The sequence below is a fragment of the Gadus morhua genome, chromosome 4 (assembly GCF_902167405.1).
Source record: "Gadus morhua chromosome 4, gadMor3.0, whole genome shotgun sequence".
NCBI classification, from domain to species: Eukaryota; Metazoa; Chordata; class Actinopteri; order Gadiformes; family Gadidae; genus Gadus; species Gadus morhua.
In genome coordinates, this window is record NC_044051.1 from 32,896,162 (window position 1) to 32,917,355 (window position 21,194).

A 21,194-nucleotide genomic window follows, 5' to 3' on the forward strand; every position below is an offset into this window, starting at 1 on the left:
CCTATAATCTATTCTCTAAATTTAATTAAGGAAATTAAATTAACACAAGCTAGCTAGACTATGAACACATTAAACACTCAGTTTACTAGCTAAATTCGATTAAACAATTAAATGCAATACAAATATAAAGTAAAAACAAGTGTTATCTAGCGCGATCCGTTATCGGTATTATATTATTTCATCTTCGGCAACATGAGCGCAATTGAAACCTGCCTGGCAACGGACAACCCCTTACGTAATCTGTTGTGATGACGTAGGCCGGTACAATTTTCGCCCCCGGTACAATTTTAACGTGACACCGCCCCAAAAAAACAAATGCTAATATTGAAATATTTGTATGGTAGCCCTTATTAACAATTCCCATTTGAATGTGATATATGTAAGTAATGAATCAAATGCTAATGAATGGTTTGATTGATTCAATGTTATTATTTCAGACATATCAAAAAAAAATGAAAAGAATGAAAATACAATAGACAAAAATTATGTTCAAATCAATTCACAAAAAAAAATAAAAAATAGATATATTTAATTGATATGCCTGAAACAAGTAGGAATAACCATACACTTAATCCTACCCCTTTGTATTGCATGATTGAAATGATGAATAAGCTTGTACACAGCGAATAGCCGGAAGCATGTAGCTTGATATGTAGTATCAAGCTAGTTTAAGTTTTAAGATATCTATTTGATCAAGTTATCATTTATGACATGATCATCAATAAGGGTTATTTACATTGCCACAATGTTTTAGGCTGAGCAGTTTGTAGACAATGTATGTATGTATATGTCAAACTTATAGACATCATTTAAATTTCCAATTTGTTTGCAATTTTCAGGGAGTGCCGTCGTAAAAGATGTGGACGTTTGAGGAGAAGTGTAAGGACCAAGTCTCTTTTCTCAAACTCACACTGTAGTCTCTTCACATGGATGAAGTACATTCACAGGTAATCATTTTAGGTTTTCTCCAACTCCAGTATTTCACAGATTACAGCTCTAGGTTCAGAGTGTGAAATGTTTGTACAATTTAAGCTGAAACTATAGTTGCAAGTTGCAACAGTAGTTTTTCAGTAGAAAAAGCTTTGTGACAAAAGTAGACTTACGGATTGATCAAACAAGCACATATTTTCTTTGTTTATGTAAACAGTTCTGATTCAATCTTTGTTTTCTTTGTAGATTTGCACAGGGTTTGCAGCTACGGCAGGTAGACATGCTTCAGGATGGCATCACTAAAAGCACTGCAACACTCTCAATGATGTCTAAAAAAACTGCGAAGAATTTGCCTAAAAAGCCTTAAAAGGCACAGGAAAGAAAAAGGCCAGAAAATCGGTGGAGTCAACGCTATCGTCCACATTGACGAGAGCAAGTTCTGCCATAAGCGCAAGGTATATTTGTAATATAATTCACTAAATATGGGGTCATTCAATTTCAACTCATCAAAAACCTGATCTTTCCTCAGTTCTTGTTTTGGATTTTATCATAAAATTAATGTTGAAATATCAATTGTCTTCAAGAGAAATCTTTAAGCTTTACTTTTAGATTAATTATTGTGGAAATTTGGCTCTATGAACATAATTTCTGAATTTTCGGAATTTGTATTTAAAGCCTCACCATTGAAAATATTTTCCCTGGAATGGTTTTAACCACACTTGAAAAAAAATATTAATTTAAGTACTTGATGATGTTAATGCAATCAAATAAATAGCACTATGTACTGTGTTCACATGCAAATCGGCATATTGGAGGGGCCGATGAAAAGTTACAAGGTCATGACTTGTGTGCTGTATGCATCTTTCAAGAAGTATGGAAGACGCCGAGGAGTGTTTTGATACTATTTGCTATAACCAATCTATGCCTTAAGAAAACATGGGCAACATTATAGTTTTTTCAGGTAGAGCAAGTTGAAATAAGAAATAAAATTAGACCGTATGCTATATCATATCAAGGTAATCATGCAACTTCTAGGTAACTGTCAGGTAGTTCAATGCATGAAAGAGTTATCAACTCATTCACTGTTGACATGCAACAACACATACTAATAATAATATGCATTCCAAATTTAAAAAAACAAAAGTTTTTATATTACTCCATTATTTATATCATTTGGAAATTAGCATAATCATCCTACTTCTCACTGGCAGTAATATAACATTGATTATGTATATGTTTGACTGTAGGGTATTATTTATTTTATAACATTTATATTGTGTTTTGGCAGTACGGAAGAGGGCGCTTCGGGAACAGCTGGAGGAGAAAAAGGACATGGGTCTTTGGAATGCTCCAAATCAAACGGTCTGACAGGCGTCCTATTCTTCGCCTCGTGCAGAGACGAAATAAGGAGACCCTTATTCCTATCATCAAAAAGCATGTGGAGCGTCACAGTCTCGTCGTAAGTGATGAGTGGAGAGCGTATGCCGGTCTCGCCACAGAGGGCTACAGGCATGTCAGGGTGAACCACAGCCAACATTATGTTGACCCTCAGACAGGACTCCATACCCAGAACCTCGAGAGAGCGTGGCAGACCTATAAAAAGGAAATTTGGAGAATGCGGGGGAATCGGTCGGAGAAGGCCTTGAAAGAGCAGCTCTGCTTTATTGAGTGGACCTACTGGTTAGCGAGGAAAAATTCAGAAGGTGTCCTTGGCAGGCTTGTCAAGGACATAAGGCGCTCCTATCAGACATAGGAAGCAGAGCTTGGCATTGATCAAAATAAGCTGAAATGGACAGAGGAGAAAGGGGAGTGTTTTAATTTATTTTTAAAAGAAAAGTTTTTGTTGTATATGTTCAAACGGTTTATAGTATTCTTGGTTCTTTTGACTCTTCAAACTCTTCCTTTGTAAAAAGAGTTCTGTTAAAGTTTAGTTTTTTTTTTAATAATAAAGTTGTTTATTTCACTTTGCGGTCATCCAGTGTTACTGATCAGTTGAGCAAAACGTGTCTCTATTTTGTACAGTTACTAGTTTGTAGTTTGTCTACTGTTCTCATCTGTTTTCACTTTAATTTGACAGTCCTAAGACCTCTCTACTAATACTTGGTTGAATATCGACTGATAGTTTGTTGAGAATCAACTGATAGTCAACTATATTCTCTGTTTTGCTCTGTTAATAGTGTGTAGACACTTAACTGTTTTCACTTTAATTTGACAGTCCTAAGACCTGTCTACTAATGCTTAATTGAATATCGACTGATAGTTAGTTGAGAATCAACTATTTTCTCTGTTTTGCTCTGTTAATAGTTTGCACACACTAAACTGTTTTCACTTTAATTTGACAGTCCTAAGACCTGTCTACTCATGCTTAATTGAATATCGACTGATAGTTTGTTGAGAATCAACTGATAGTCAACTATTTTCTCTGTTTTGCTCTGTTAATAGTGTGTAGACACTAAACTGTTTTCACTTTAATTTGACAGTCCTAAGACCTCTCTACTAATGCTTAGTTGAATATTGACTGATAGTTTGTCGACAGTCATATGACAATGAACAGGTTGTCACCTACACAGGGTGCCTATTGATTGATAAAATATTCTCATCTTTATTTTACAATGAACATATATGATCAACAGAGGGTTGAATGTTCATTCATTAGATGTGTTCCTTGTGAGTGGAGGAAAGTTGATCCATATGAAACGTAAGTTGAGAATTGGTTAATAACAGCAGTTGTTAGTCAACTTACTAGAAGTTGACACTCAACTGATAGATGAATATTTGTAAAGAACATGTAGTAAAAAGCACAATGTCTGTTGCAGACTGTTTTTGTAAAAATAAATGAACAAAATAAAAATATACTATAGTTAACTAACACTTAGTTGAATGCATGTTACATATTTGTTGACAAGCTCTGTAGAGTATCAACTAACTCACTGTTGAATATCAACTAAACACCAGCTAATAGTGCAACGTGTAGTTAACTTAGTTAGTTGAATACTTGTTTCTTATCTGTTGAAAGCTTTGTTGATTATCAACAACCATCTACTAATAATGCAACTAATAGTTAACTGACAGTTAGTTGAATGCATGCTACGTGTAAAAACAACATCTACTAATAGCGCAACTTATAGTTAACAGACAGTTGAATCCATGTTTCTTATCTGTTGAACAAGCTCTGTCAAATATCAACTAACCACCTACTAATAGTGCAACTTATAGTTACCTTACAGTTAGTTGAATACATGTTGCTTATCAGTTGAGATAGTTCAGTTGAATGTCAACTCATTCACAGTTGACATGCAACTGAATATCTACTGATGGCTTGTTGAGTGTCAACAGTGGACTATCAAACTAAAGTGTTACCCAAAGCTGTGTTGTTAAATTGTCCCTTTATTTTTAACTTACAATTTAAAAGCATAAGTGAAGTAACCGCCCGTCTAGGCAACAAGATAACATGCCTAACCTATCTCTCACCTTGTAGTTAAATTCTGCCCTCCTGGTCATCCTGGTGAAGTGGTCTATAACTCATATACCAACTGGGAGTTCATTCTAAGGATTTAACTGTTCTCCTTTCAATTGCAACAAAAGCCAAGTTTCGCAGACGCTCCTGTCCTATGGTATTGCGTGTGTAAGTTTTAAGACGTTTTAGATACAAAAAACTTCTCTCCACACCAGCAGATGTCACTCCTATTGTAGCAATTAAGCACAATAGCCAATAAACCTCTGACATAACTTTGTCAAGTCCACCCTGCTTGAAAAATGCAATGAAGTCACAAAGTTTAACCTTTCCAGTGTGAAAATCCCTGTCTTAATATAGAACTTGCAAAAATGCCTTTAATCTGTCTGATTTAAACAACTGGCCATATCCCTTCAACAAGCAGTCAAATGCCTCAGTTGGAAAGGTATCCAACTGACATTTCTTGAAATGAAGCTGAATTGAGCAGTTGAAGAAAAACCCTGGTTCTCAATGTTTGCAAAGCGTGTTGTGATTTGATCGATGAGTTTGTTCAACACAGCCATGTACACTCCTTTGTAACACTCTTTTGGTTCTGGACCACGGTTTCTTGTCCTTGGATTCTGTGCTGGATCATAGGCCATATCAACAGCCTTTTCATAGATGGCACAAAATGACACCTCTGAAGTCTTCTCTGTGATAAAGGACAGAAGAGCGTTAACCCGTGCTTTTTAGAAAACCACATCTGCAGCTCTATGTTGTAAAATGTTGAAAACAAAATCAGTTTCTGCCAGAACCTGATTCTATGTCAGCAACATGAAAATAAATTAAAAATCCTCCAAATCTTTCATGATTCCATCAGGGCCCTGTACCACGAAGCTCGCTTAGAGGGTTAGCGAGGTATGTTGAGCTCCAAGCCTGGGTTAGTTGTACCACGAAAGTCGATCTCTTTTAGCGTCGCTGTATCACCATGGTGACTTATGCTCGCAACCAAACCTGGTCGGGAGCAGTTTTTCGGCTTAGTCTAGCCGGAGATCTGCTACTTAAATCGGCGTGCGCAGCTTCCTAGCCCCTCCTCTGACAATGGCGTCACCATTTGTGGGTGTTCCCGTGGACCCCGGCGCACTTCTCCATAGACAAGGGTTTTACGGGACAGAACCGATCCCTTGGCATTGTCTGACGGTATTCAGATTTCAGACTTTATTGTCATTGTGCAAACAACGAAATTGGGGTTCTTCATGAGAGATACAGATTCTCATCAGAGGGTGTTCGTTATTTGATCGTCCTTTTGGACCTTATGTAGACAATGATTACTGTTGCACATTGTGTCTCAGTGACAGAGTGCTAGAGTGGAGGTAGCGCGTCAGTTTTTTGAATTTTTGCGCGGGGGTTCGACTCCCAAGTGACGCGAATTTATGTGAAGCTTAAAAAGTCCTAATTCTCATGCATATGGAATACTTATTCACTAAAGCTTATGGAATTATATTTTTGTGCTTATTTCGAACTTGAACCCATATTTTCAAGGCCGTGCTGGTACCACATCTATGGGGGTAAAATGCATGATGATAGACCGGCGAATTTGAACCCCGGTCGCTGGCGTTCGGGTCTTATAGGCCTACTAATCCACTGCGCTACAGCTGCTACCTCTCAGCGGTCAAAAACATGCGATACATTTCTTAAATAGGGTGTATTTAAAGTGAATTCCCTAAATGATAGAATAAGGCAGGATGGACGTTGCTTATGCATTTTTAAATCATCATCATTCTATTTGGATTAATGGCGAACAATTCTGCATTTGGCATAGTTATTCTATTTGGATTAATGGCGAACAATTCTGCATTTGGCATAGTTATTTTACAGACAATATGCAGAATCTTTTCACTTATACGCATATAGACTGCTTGATCTATCATAAAGGTGGGAAAAATGACGCAAAAAACACCCCTTTCACGTGAACGCGCAATGAACCTAAAGCGGAAAACCTGGTTCAACTAATTGAATCTAAAGTGAGCTTCGTGGTACCATTTAACTCTGATTGCGAGTTGCGGCTCTGTCGAGCTAGGTTTTCCCAAGAAAGCCTGGGTATGTTCAGCGAGCTTCGTGGTATACCCCACTGCTCTATTTATTGTGTCATCATCATCACCACTCTGAACCATCCTGTCAAAAACATCAAGCAATTTATCATAATTGTTTGCAACAGTGCCAACAATTCTTGACGAAAGTTCCACTGGGTAGGGGCAATTCTAGGAAGGCGGGAAAAATCACTCTCCTCCAAATACATCATTCTCTTAGGCCCCGTTTACACGAAGGGAAAACGCAGATATTTCCCCGCGGTTTGGCCTCTCATTTATCACAGAAAACGATCATTTCTAAAAACTCCGGCCAAAGTGGAGATTTCTGAAAACGCCGGTTATGTGTTGTCGTGTCAACGGGGAGAAACTGGATTTTAGGTTCTGAAGCGTCACATTATGCGCCAGGAAATGCTTAACGTCATATGAGCGCCCTATGTTTACAGTTTGTTTGTTACAGGAAGACGCTTGTGTTATTCGTTGTTGTTGATTCTGAGGATTCTGATTGGCTTGCATGGCTTTTTTCCTTCTCCCTACACTGCCGCCCATAGGTTTGGCATAGTTATAATGGCGCTCGACGGCGTATTTATGCGTTTTGATGTAAACGACAACTTTGAAAATGGAGGGGGGGAAATATTTGTTTCTATAAATACCCTGCTACGTATAAACGTGGCCTTAGTTGACCTGGTGAAAAATGTTGAGAAGCCAGTGAAATTACCAAAGAAAACTCTTGCCTCTTGGATACACCGTGCACCTTGACTGAGCACAAGATTGAGCCGGTGAGCATAACAGTGAACAAACTGCGCGTATGGAGCAACAGCTTTTACTTTGGCCTGTAAGCCATTAAGAGATGATGCCATGACAGCTGCTCCATCATACGTTTGACCAACAAGTTTGTTTCTGCAATCATAAACTGCCATTTCACTGTCTACATTTTTTTTAAATAGCATCTCTGCCATCTGGCACGTCAAAGAATCTGAGAAAACGTTCCTGGATCACCCCAGCAACATCAACATATCTCACGATAATGGACAGCTGCCTACTACATGAAATATCAGTAGTCTCATCAACCTGCCACAAGAAAATAGTGCTTTGACTATTTCGCGTTTAATCTCCTCTTGAATGACAGCTGGAGCAGATTCAATCAGATCGTTCTGAATCGTCTTTGACATTCCCGAAAGAGCAGTAGATTACTCTAAATTGGAAGACAAGGCCTCGTCATAACGGGCGACCACATCAGCAAACTCTATGTAGTTGCCTTTATTGTCAGAAACTGCACTTTCATCATGCCCTCTAAAAGCAAGCTCCTTGCGTCGCAAAAGCGTGGTTGTATCAATCAACCTTCGCTGAACTTCACAGTTCTTCCTCACATTCTCATTGTGCTGTGTTAGCTGGATTCAAACACCTTCATTGATTTGTTAGCCAGTTGACCTTGTCATACATGGAGCAATTGAAATTTCTCATTACCGTAGCACCAACGAGCTGTGTTATTTTCACAGGAGGGTTTGGTCTGCCCTTTACTTTCACTCGTAATTTGTCCTCATATGAAAATTACTGAAAATAATCCTGTAAGATGAACACAGTCAACGATGTTTATCCCCCTATACACTGGTATTCCAATCCATCTTGCACCTGAGCTAGCAGCTGCTAGCAAAAAACCCTAACCCTAAATAACACTAACCCTAAACAACTAAATCTCACCTACACAGAAAAAAATATGTATCTTATTAAATGAATATTCAACAAATAACTTATGTGTTCGTCAGTCGTCACTGTCAAAGTCAGTACACGATAGCTGTCCAATGAAGGCGGTGACTGGCCAGAGTGTTGTGTCAATCATAATCAAGTGACGGAAGTGCAAAATTCTACCCTATCGTCACTGCTTCACGGGTGGGACTTATCTGCCATAACGATAAATTGAAACAGAAAGACGAGCCGCTTGGGGTTTCACTCGATTTACATTGAAGTCAATGGGAAAATATAGTATCTATTGTGGTGAAGCAAAAGGAAAGTCTGATTCACTGTAATTACCTGTTCCACCGTGGGTGGCACTGTTGTCACAGAATTGATTTTAGGAAAACAGCTCGTCTTAGTGACTGTATTTCTGTTCCAAAGCACTGAAAATGGGATTATTGTCAGATTTTATTATTTTTATTTCTTTTACTTTTCTTTGGTGAAGCACTGCTTCAACTGTAGTCTTATAGAAGCCTCCACTGACTTGGGTGTTATCACTCTGTGGCCATGACGTGGTGATGCTATCATTGACACAAATACAAGTTTGATGCCAACATATTCCAGTTCCTTAAATTCAGCTGGAAAATCACAAAGGGAGGAGACAGTGGAGCTGGAGTTGTTGTTGTGGCTATGGGAGAGATGAGGCTCACGATGAGGTCATCATTGATGGGGGAGTACAGAGGAGGGGGGTGGCCGTTCCTCGCCAAGCCAGCATCAGCGATGGGGAAAGGGACGGTGTCGATTGCTTTGGGCGGGCTGTTGTCTCTCTTCAAGGTCTGTGTTCTTTCTGCTATCTATGTGTCAGATGGTGGCAGAGCAGACGTGTGGGGGAGGCTGTAGTCTCGCTTCTTCTCAACCTGTGATCTGACTGTGGCCTGTGTGTCAGACCATGGCAGGGTAGATATGTGGGAGAGCGAGAAGAGAGGATTGTCCCCTAACAGTTTTGAGCCTAACCTGTTTGGGTGTAGGCCATCTGCTCTGAAAATATATTTGCACCCCCAAAACAAGTTGAAATGGTCAATAAAGCCCCTTCTTCTTTCACGTACATCCATTTTTATTTTTATTTCAGAACATGTAACACTGCACCGCATGGGTGGGAAATTTAAAAAAATAACTACACTGCAACAATCGTTTTCACAAGCAGCAATTATCCATCAGTCTATTAAATTAAGCAGGATCAACAGATTGCTGCGTGCGCGCCGCGGTGCACCGGCTACGACATGCAAACTGCCGTGCACGGACAGTAATGTGCGCGCCGCGGTGAAAGGACCCGGACCACAAGGTGCCCGCCTCAGCTTGTATTTTGGGTTAAACTGCGTTGCTTTGACACTGTCAATTAGACAAGTAACCATTCTTTTACCGTTATATCAATCTCAATTAATCCACTTCCAAATATGGAGCATGTTAAAACTTGAACGTGAGATTTTACTGGGGAACAGCAGATCAACACTGAGGCACAGCAGATCAATACTGGGGCACAGCAGATCAATACTGAGGCAAAGCAGATCAATACTGTGGCAGGTGCCCCAGTAAAAGGGTTCTAGCAACGCCCATGACCTCACGCATTTAAAGGGGTTGAACCGGTAAAGCGACGGACCGACAAGGCAAAGGAGGAGGAGGGAGGAGATGGTAGAGACACAAACAGTTATGGATTTTTTTCATGTAGCCTATTCATTTTCATTTAGACAAAGAAGTGCCGGAATGTTCCAGCGTGTTCCGGCTCAAATGAATAACTGCCCCCTATGCATTCAAAACTTTACCGTTAAACTTATTTAAAGTGAGGGAATCTGTTCACATGAATGGACACAGATGGTTGGTAGGTGACCAAGGATACGTCTTGAGCACTGAGACGACATTATTTATTCATTGATTTAGACCTGTTATCTTTCTGGAGGTAAATCTGTTCAACGTCCTCTGATTTTGAGCTTGTGGTGTAACTGTTTTGACCATTGAGTGAAACTGACCTGAGAGTTTCCAGTGTACAGTGTGGACTCTTCAGTCCAGCAGAGAGCAGCCTCACTCCTGAATCCTGCAGGTCATTGGTACTCAGGTCCAGCTCTCTCAGACTAGAGGAGTTGGAGCAGAGAACTGAGGCCAGACCTTCACAGCAACTCTCTGATAGATGACAGCCATTCAGCCTTCACAAAATGAACAGAACATGTTAGGAACTGCGATTAAAGTTACATTTGAAATTTGTTATTAGACATGTTTTATTAGTTTAAATGAATGTCAATACAGTAGATCTTAAAAATATAACTGACTTAGAGGTAAGATAACTAAAGCATCAACAAAACTCCAGAAATTGTCCCTAGAAAAGTTACATTTCTAATAAGAATCTATTATTATCTTAACTAAACAACTCTAAAGTCCACCTTACTGTCTGACTACATGGTTATGAGTAGAAGAAGAATGTAAACATACACCTTATGCCAGCATTAACCTTTCACTGTCATGGCAACACAAATAGAGTGAGATGAGGTCTTGTGTTTGCTAAGATGAGTGGTAATGGCACTGCGATGCACGCAAACAAGGTAACTCACCACTTTAGTTCTGTGCTGAGTTAAAGCGCAGCTATATTGCGGCGCCAGTGTGATCGCTCTTTTGGGAAACACGACCCACTTAAGTTCCCATGAAGACACTCTGCTTTTATCGGAAAACTAAAACAGTGATTTGTACTTTCTGCAAAGTTTCATTAAAATGTCACCGCAGCACTACCGCTATTCACGCCGGTATGGAAGAAATTAACCCTATATTTTATGGCAAACTATGATTATTATCAGGCCTATATATCATATAAATACATTAATGGTGGAAAATTGCTAGTCACATTTCCCCTATAAGTGGGGTTTGACATGGCGCCAGAGAGTCAGGCCTAAAATGCTGATGCCAGGTGTAGGGTCCAAAGGGTGCACTGAAACTGCACCGTCAAACTTAGGACCTTGAAACGATCGAACATGCTATGCTCTGTACATTATCTATGTTCTGTATGCATAGGGAGCAGGATAAGCAGGATAAATAATAGTTATGTGTGTCTTGGATGAGGATTTGCAAAAAGTGTAGGCCATAACGGGAACAAGCAAGTAAATTAGGAAGAGGAATCCAGAACATCGGGCAGTGTTTTTGCAAACCACTCGGCCTTGCTGTTGCTTGTTCGCGGGTAACAATAAAGTGGTTACACTGGTTATTATTAGTAGGTATTTGTTTGAGAAGGAGGAGGAGGTGTCACAATGTCTGACTTTTGTCATAGACCACTAGATGTCGCCAATTCTGACTTTCTGTTCTCTGTGTTTTTCCGTCAAATTATGTCTCTTGTTAAGCAGACTCACCTGCCCCCTGTTAATTAGTCATGTGATTTGTTCAGCCTTTTTGTCTCACAGTATTTGAGCCTGATCTTTTCATTCTGTCTCTGTTAGGTCTTCACTGAACCCCTGTTAGTAAACCTTCTAAAAAACTGAAAAATACCATATCAGTATGGGGCTAGTCTCATTAATAATGAATGCACAGAGAAGGATTCACAAATGTATTTTGTAATTTATATATAAATTACTCTCTTCTCACAAATACATTTCAATGCACACACAAATGGATATTGGTATGTATCAATGCAAAATAAATCCATAAACAAATAATTTTCACAAACATTTCTGATCGACACACAAATGTGTCTTGTTTTAAATAAATGTAATATAAATCCATACATAGGCCTATATGAATTAAAAAAATATTTGCAATTTTCATGAAAAATGTATTTGGATGTTGTTACATTTATATACAAACTGTTAAACTTGAATAAACAGGACGCTTTTCATTTGTGAACTTGTTTGCATTTGTGTCTGAACTGGGCCCCGTTTCCCGAAAGCGTCGTTAGCCTAAGTGGATCGTGAAGTGCGTCGAAAGGGCATCGTAGAGTTTTCACCGCGTTTCCCGAAAGCATCGTTGGTCACGAACGTCTTGAAAACGCTCGTAGCTAACGAGTACTCCAGGGGTGCTCGTAGGTACTCGTAGGACGCTAAGAGCATCGTCAGCTATAGCCTCAGTGGCGTCACCATCGGACATTCCGTATATTGGATGCGTTTTATTAAAACGCATTGCGCCTTTATGTTCTTAGTTTGGTAATTAATAAAGATTATTAATTAATTTATTAATAAAGATGTTAAAATGGCCAAAATAAAACGGGACAGTCCAGAAAATGTTTGCGCAGGCAGGGCACTCAAAATGTGTGAGAGAAAGTGGGGGGATTTGTGCAGACTGACATAGGCTACTCATAAAACGTAGCATAAAATAATGTAAAAAAAAAATTCAATTAAACAAATTCAAAAAAATAAAAAATAACGAAATTAAAGAAATTAAAAAAAATAAAGAAATAAAAAAAATTATAAAAAACAAGCAAAGAAGCAGGCAAAAGGCTGGGATATGGTGGGGATTGGTCACGTTGACGGGAATGTTTAGTGACATGAGGGAGGGTGGAGGGGGTTAAAAAAAGTCTCAATCACTATTCGACGCGCATGAAAACCAGCCGCGTAGTTATGAGGGAGGCCGTCCTCACACCGATCTTCCTCATCGTCATCGTCCTCAACGTCCTCCGGTTCAAGCAATGCCACCCCAGCCTTAGCTGCAATGTTGTGCAACATAGCCGTCACACATATCACGGCGCATGACTTGGCCGGCGAAAACTGGAGCCCTCCGCCTGACTTGTGAAGGCATCTAAAGCGCAACTTCCACCTCCCGATCGTGCGCTCAACGATGCACCGGGCCAGACGGTGAGCTTCGTTGTATTCCTCATCATGGACGTCTCCCGGGTTATTCACAGGTGTGAAGAGGAATTATTTCAGGGGGGAAAATGCCGTGAAACGCACAGTGCATTCAGGATTAGGACTGATGTATGTCAGTTTAAGCCTAATCAATTGTGTTTTAATGTCTTTAGCATTCATATAATTGCAGTCTATTTTTTTTGTAGGCTGCTGTTGTCCTTGATGGGGATATATTTTAACCCTTTTTAACACAATTTTCCTGCGACATTCCTGCGTCTCCCCCTCCTACGGAGCCCATTTCAGCACCGTGTCAGTAGACAGTTACAATCCTACGACGTCGTGAGTGCAGCGAATGCGCGTTCACGTTAAGAGGAGTTTCGGGAAACGCTCCAAAGAAATTGACGATGGATCGCAAGATCCATCGGGAGAATGATCGTACGAGCGAAGATCCATCGTTATCGGGAAACGGGGCCCTGGTCTGTATTTACATGTGGATTTTTGAGACTCTCCTGACGTGGCTGGATTCACAAACGCTTTTTTTCAACATGGAACTCTCTGTAGCCAATCAGATGCCTCCCTCATTTTCAGCCAATCAGATGACTGCAGTTCCGACCTCTGAAGAATAAGTCCAGCCTCCGAGCATCCCGGTTCCTTCGGTCAAATGTCTATGGTCAATAACATGTTTTTTTTCAATGATCGTACATAACAATCTCTAGGTGGCGAAGAAGTATAAGCTGCGTCACATTTTGAACTACACACTTTTTCCATCTAGTTTCGACTGGGTTTTGGGATTGTCGGTGCCGTTAAAGTAGTAAACGATTATTAATGCTACTTTAACGGCACCGACAATCTAAAAACCCAGTCACTGCAGTCATGTGATTGGCTGAAAACGAGGGGGGCATCTGATTGGCTACAGAGAGTTCCATGTTGAAAAAAATGCCTTTGTGAATCCAGCCACGCCAGGAGAGTCTCAAAAATCCACATATAAATCCACAACAGTTCACACACAAATGCAAACAAGTTCACAAATGAAAAGCGTCTTGAAAATTCAAGTTTAACAGTTTGTATATGAATGTAGCAACATCCAAATACATTTTTGATGAAACTTAGAAATATTTTTTTTATTCATATATTTATGGATTTATATTACATTTATTTAAAACAAGACACATTTGTGTGTGGATCAGAAATGTGTTTGTGAAACTTATTTTTGTTTATGGATTTATTTTACATTTATACATACCGATATCCATTTGTGTGTGCATTGAAATGCATTTGTGAGAAGAGTGTAATTCGAAAAATACATTTGTGAATCTTTCTCTGCATTTATTATTAGTGAGACTGTTCTGACCCCATTTATCAGTGCTTACGTTAATTTGTAAAGTGGGAGGTCCCGGAACGCAGAGGGGGGGTGGATCCGGCGACTCAAAACGGGGTGTGATGATGTGAATGGCTTCTTCACTGTGTTTAACATGTTTTAAAAGATTCATGTGTTCCTGTCTGGGTGTTATGCTGCGTTTTAATATCCATCCGTCTCGGAGGTCCGAGGACGTTGCCTAGCAACACGCACAAACACGCCCCTTTTCCTCGGACGGCGAACTCGCCATCTCGGTTGAACTCAGTGGTGACCAAGCAAAATTCCGAGACAGAATTCGAGATGGCTGCGCCCATTTTGCTTGGACCACTTTGGTGATTTAAATGGCAATTTCAATCACTCGTATTACTGCAATACCTTGCTTACTGCGTCCGTATCTCTGCCTATGGCCTATAGCCTACTTATTTTGGAGCGCCTGGTCCTCTGCCAATGCTACCGCGACAACAGCTTTCCGGGTGACGTCCATGTTTTCCTCCAACGACCGAGCGAAATAATAAAAAACTTGAAGTGTGGGCGTGGCGTCAGATCCGAGATCTGAGTCGGTTCGCAGAGAATACTCGAACGCAGCATAAGACCTGTAATAGTCTGCAGCTGTGGCTCATAGGCTAATTGAGCCACATCCATTCTGTTGCTCCTTAAAAGGGCAAGAGTTATAGACTGGAGGGAGGCTTCAGTTGTGCAAGTGAATCAACTGTTGAGGTATTGTTTGTTTTTAAGTAAAAATATGCTTTTTACCAACAACCATGTGCATCAAGGAAACTCTTATTTCCACAGGGTTTGGAGGTAACGGAATACACTGCCTACGTAGCCTCTCTGACTAAAAAAACCCTAAACAACGCTGTGTGTACATCAGGGCAATTTTTATTTGAATTTCAGAACATGTCAAACTGCACTGCATGGGTGGGAAACAAATACATTGCGACAATCGCTTTCACAAGCAGCAATTATCCATCAGACTATTAAATTAACCAGGATCAGGGGATTGCTGCGTGCGGTGCACCGGCTACGTCATGCACACTGCCGTGCGCAGACAGTAATATGCGCGCAGCAATGTATGGACCCGGACCACAGGCTGAGCTTGTATTTTGTTTAAACTGCATTTCATTGATAATCCATTTTACCGTTATATTAATCCACTGCCAAATATGGAGCTTGTTAAAAGTCGAGCATGAGAATTTACTGGGGAACAGCAGATCAATACTGGGGCACAGCAGATCAACACTGGTGCTCAGCAGATTTATACTGGGGCAGGTGCCACAGTAAAAGGGCTCTAGCAACGCCCATGACCTCATGTATGGACCGACAAGGCAAAGGAGGAGGAGGGAGGAGATGGTAGAGACAAAAACAGGATTTCGTTATTTTTACATAAGCGATTCATTTTAATTTTGACAAAGGAGGTGCCAGAACATATTCACGTGTGTTCCGGCTCAAATGCATTCTGCCCCCTATGCATTCAAAACATTAACTTAAACTTATTTGAAATGAGTGTATCTGTTCACATGAATGGACCCCGGTAGGTGACCAAGGACATTTTCACGTATAATAAAGGGGTGGACATTTGTTAGGGTGCCACCAAATTAAAAGATAGTAGCCAGAATGTGTCTTGAGCCCTGAGACGACATTGTTTACTTATTCATTTAGACCAGTTAACTTTCTGGAGGTAAATCTGTTCAATGCCCTCTGATGTGGAACTTGTGGTGTAAGTGTTTGACCATTTGACTGAGTGAAACTGACCTGAGAGTTTCCAGTGTACAGTGTGGACTCCCCATTCCAGCAGAGAGCAGCTTCACTCCTGAATCCTTCAGATCATTGGAACTCAGGTCCAGCTCTCTCAGACTAGAGGAGTTGGAGCTGAGAACTGAGGCCAGAGCTTCACAGCATTCCTCTGACAGACCACAGTCATTCAGCCTGCACACACAATAAACAGAACACGTTAAGAATTGTGATTAAAGTAACTTAGATCTTTTACTTTTAACTTAATGAAGGACTTATGTTGAAATCTTTAATTAGCGATGTTTTATGAATTTAACAAATATATACTAGTCAATACATTGACTTTTTATTGTAGGTTTATGTATTTTATGTATTGCATTGTAATACATGTTATAGTACATCTACAGGATGTTTTGAATATTAGCGTTACAACCTGCGGCGGCACAAGGGGGGGGGGGGGCTAGCGGGGGCTTAAGCTCCCCCTGAAAAAAGGCTGAGCCCCCTCCAAGCCCCCCCTCCCAAAAAATATGTTTTTAATAATAATGTGGAGAGCACACTGAACGACCAGACGGGACCCCAAGTTGAGAGAGTTTGCGACTCTCGTGGCTCATACTCCGCACGAACGTGAGAGAGACTTAATGTAAACACACCACACATACACACACCTGAAACACACATCCTTCGCCCACAACTACGACTGCCTCGTGCTGGCTGACTCTCGCAGGATCCATTGTGGCACTTGACGACCAAGGCCGTGATTGCCACAATAATATAATAATATATATATTTATTATTATATGAAGACATCAAACTGACTTATATGTAACAAAACTGAACTTTGAAATCATATTTTTCATTTGCGTAAGTGATGATGACCGTTGCTGCTTGTTGTGTGATTTGATTGGTTGATTCATATCATATTGTTGTGTGTTGTATTATTTGTTGCGTCCAAATGTATTAACCCCTGCTATAAACAATCTAGCCACCCATAGCTTGCGCAATCATAATTCTTTGATTGCGGGTAGCGCTGCTACTATCATTTAGCTGGGCGATCTCAACAGTGAATAAAGTACTCTCCTCCTTTGTCTCTTCCCTCTCTCTCCTTTTCCCACTCACTCGTGACCTCTCACCCTTCCTCAACATGACCCTGAAGTCTCTTTATCAACACATCCTCTTGGTTAAACCCAAAGCGTCCATATAACCAAACTACTGAACTAGGTTGGGTTAAAATAGTGGGTTATTACTAATTAACGTATATTTATCATTGTATCCCTCAAATCAATAATAACTTATCATACATATAGCTGGATATTTAAATACAAATACAAGTATTAATAAATAATATTAAAACAATATAAATTCTTGGCTTTCCTTATTTCATAATAAATAGAGCTTTTGAGTTTGACTTTTCAACCTGGTTACGCAATATAACATTGTGTATATTGAGATACATGTCATAAGGTAACCTCGAAAGATGTTTTCTATGTTATCATAACTTTTACATTCTACTATTGTATATTATATAGTTTGTATATTGTGATATATGTTATTATTAGCAGTGGTGTAGTCTACGTGATACACAGGTATACGCCTTATACCCACTAGGAACGCACCAGGATTTGCATATTATTAGTTAACTTACAGAGATGTTTTGTAGGCTTTGACCACTGGCAGCAGCCTCAGAAGTCCCTCCTCTGAAGAAGAGTATTCCTTTAGGTGAAAAACATCCAGCTCCTCTTCTGATGACAGTAAGATGAAGACCAAAGCTGACCACTGAGCAGGAGAGACATGTGTTTCGAAGAGACTTCCTGATGTCAGGGACTGTTGGATGTCCTCCACTAGAGAACGGTCATTCAACTCATTCAGACAGTGGAACAGATTGATGCTTCTCTCTGGAGAGAGATCTCCACCTATCTTGCCCTTGATGTAAGACACGATTTCCTTGTTGGTATGCGAGCTACTAGCTACTGTCTGTCCCAGCAGATCTTGTAGGAGAATCTGATTGGGCTCCAGAGTGAGGCCCAGGAGGAAGCGGAGGAACAAGTCCAGGTGTCCGTTCTTACTCTCTAAGGCCTTATCCACAGCACTCTGGTAGAGGAGGAGGAGTTTATCATCACCGGAGGTTGGTTGTTCTTCTAAGAGCAGATTGACACCAGTGTAGTTGAAGGACCGCAAGACATAAAGAGCAGCCAGAAAGTCCTGGAGGCTCAGATGGACCAAGCAGAACTCCTTGTCCTGGTACAGCACACACTTGTTGTCTTTCTGGGTGATCAATCCTGAGTACACTGTGGCTTCGTCGCTATATTCTTTACACTCTGCCAGGTCTTTCTCGTAAAAGATCAGATTGCCACTCTCCAGCTGGTTAAAAGCCAGTTTTCCCAAGAAAAAAATGATCTGCCTGCTCTGTGAACTCCAGTGTGTATCTGTTTCAGCTGTCGAACGATACTTCCTGTCCCCCTGCATGGACTGAACCCTCAGGAAGCGGCAGTATATCTGAGTCACGGTATTGGGAGTCTCTTCTCCTATCTTGGATGTTTTGATGATGTCCTCCAGAACTGTAGCAGTGATCCAACAGAAGACTGGGATGTGACACATGATGTGGAGGCTTCTTGATTTCTTGACTTGGGAGATGATTGTGCTGGCCAGTGTCTCCTCTCTGAATCTCTTCCTGAAGTACTCCTCCTTCTGTGGGTCGGTGAATCCTCTGACCTCTGTCACCACGTCAACATACTCGGCAGGGATCTGATTGGCTGCCACAGGGTGTGTGGTTATCCAGATGCGAGCAGAGGGAAGCAGGTTGCCCCTGATGAGGTTTGTCAGCAGCACCTCCACCGAGGTGGATTTTGTGACATCAGTCCAGATCGGTGTATATTGAAAGTCCAGAAGAAGTCGACACTGATCCAGTCCATCCAAGATGAAGACAACTTGGAACCGGTCGTATCTGCAGATTCCTGCTTCTTTGGTCTCAATAAATAAGTGATGAAGAAGTTCCACCAAGCTAAACTCTTTCCCTTTCAGTAAATTCAGCTCTCTGGAAGTGAGGAGAAATGTGAAGTGTATGTCGTGGTTGGCTTTGCCTTCAGCCCAGTCCAGAATGAACTTGTGTGTTAAGACGGTTTTACCAATGCCGGCCACTCCAGTTGTCATTATTGTCCTGATTGGTTTATCTTGTCCAGGTAGGGGTTTAAAGATGTCTCCACATTTGATTGGTGTTTCCTCCTTGACTGGTTTCCTGGAAGCTGTTTCAATCAGTCTGTTCTCATGTTCCTTGTTGACCTCTCCGCTGCCTCTCTTTGTGATGATGATCTCTGTGTAGAACTCATTCAGAGGTGTTGAATGTCCTGCTTTAGGGATTCCTTCAAACATACACCAGAACTTCTTCTTCAAATTAGACTTGATTATATGTTGGCACTCGACAGCAGCAGATCCTAAATGAGAAAAACAGAAGCCATCAATTAGTGGATGGTGGCATCAGTGGGAACATGTCAATTTTTCCTGTTTAATGATCAACTTCATGATATTTAGTGGCTTCATTACTTGTGGTCGGAGAAGATGGTCGTGACAAAGACATGTTATGGATTCAAAATGTTTAGGACTATTTCGTAACAGCAATATGATTGTCTAATGATAATAATAATGATAGTGAATTGGTGTAAAATGGCTAATATAACAAGATAGTGTTGCACCTCTTCCACTGAGTTATTCTGCTGTTGATCTACAGTTTATGTTTATTATTAATATTAATAATAATAATAAGAAGAAGAATATTCAATTGTATTTCAAGGCGCCTTTCATGACACCTAAGGTCGCCTTACAATTCATAAAACAATCTAGAGTCAAAAACAGCAAGAGCTGCATGGCCAACAGCATGAACAAAACAAGACATAAGACCCAAATAGGAGGGGGTAAGAACAGCAGTGAGGAGACCCAGGTAGGAGGGGGGAGAACAGCAGTGAGGAGACCTAGGTAGGAGGGGGTAAGAACAGTGAGGAGACCCAGGAAGGAGGGGGTAAGAACAGCAGCACAACAGGGTTACGAGGGGAACCCACAGTAGGGGGTCATTACAGTGAGCAGGCCAGTGGGAACACATGTGTTTTGATTCCCCCACACTATCCCTACATATCTGGATCAAACAAGTTAACCTGATAACCTCCAATAACCCTACATATCTGGATCAAACCATTTAACCTGATACCCCCACTATAACCCTACATATCTGGATCAAATCATTTAAACTGATACCCTGGAGGGGCGTCCATCTTTAAGGTTAGGAGGTATACCCATAGAGCTGTCACTCTTCATGGAGACACAGCTGGGTCCAGGGGAGTCTGCCCTCTCCTGCCTCCGTCTGAAAAACAAGAACCATATGGAAGTTAGGATTTGTGGATGTCATTTCATTTGATCATTTATTGTGGGGCTACTCAACTACTTTCTCATGACTTTTGATTTCAATAATCCTTCTCATCTTATTGAAATGGAAATTGAAGGGGGGGGGGGCAGAAAAAGTTATTATGGTATTTAAGCACTTACGTACATGCTGACCTAAAAACACACTAAGTACCCTTTATACTGTGCATAGAGTGTTTATTCACAATGCGTTTCAGCTAACATAGAAAATAGAGCAGTCAGTCAGTATTTCAACAAATCACTTCACCTCCAAAGATAAATTCAAACTGATTCAATAATTGAGCTGTTTGAAAGACATTGAACCTGTAAAGTAAAGGTTCAAAACTAAAAGTCGTCTTAATATTAAATTCATTCATACGATTGCTGGGTCCGGGGGAGTCTGCCCTCTCCTGCTGCTCTGGGCTTCAACACAACACACACATCTTTTACTCAGACTACTTATGGAGTCATGATGTATCACTGCTGAGTGCTGAGATGGACAACAGTCACAGACAGAGACATAATCTTCTTACCTCTTTGCTTTGCTCTGGCAGCCATGTTCCCCAGGCAAAGGGGTTTTAGAGGTAGGACCCCCCTCCACTCTCTCCTCATCCATAGTAGACTGGAGACCTGGACACAAACACAACTCCTTCTGAACTTTATCTGTTTATTGAGAGAGAAGATCATTGTGACCGTGTCACACTAAAGCATTATGGACGTCATAGATCATAAATATGAACCCCACGACACAACATAACCACACTGCCCTCACTACAGTACAGATG

At 40.7% G+C, this 21,194-nt stretch overlaps 1 protein-coding gene and 1 long non-coding RNA gene across 2 annotated transcripts; one reads left to right on the plus strand and one right to left on the minus strand.

Annotated features, from left to right (window-relative positions):
- The first annotated feature begins 828 nt into the window (after positions 1–828).
- Positions 829–2,488, plus strand: LOC115542431 (uncharacterized). The gene is made up of 3 exons (XR_003976543.1): positions 829–947; positions 1,177–1,385; positions 2,219–2,488. It is a non-coding gene; the product is annotated as an uncharacterized LOC115542431 (long non-coding RNA).
- Positions 2,489–8,334: 5,846 nt separating this feature from the next.
- On the minus strand, positions 8,335–20,967 carry LOC115541727 (NLR family CARD domain-containing protein 3-like). Its single transcript, XM_030353576.1, has 7 exons — positions 20,943–20,967; positions 20,789–20,832; positions 20,319–20,371; positions 17,666–18,832; positions 16,045–16,218; positions 10,207–10,322; positions 8,335–8,351 (listed from the first exon to the last, which is right to left on the minus strand). The coding sequence occupies exons 1-7, from the start codon at positions 20,965–20,967 to the stop codon at positions 8,335–8,337; spliced, it is 1,596 nt and encodes a 531-aa protein (XP_030209436.1).
- Between the last annotated feature and the right edge of the window lie 227 nt (positions 20,968–21,194).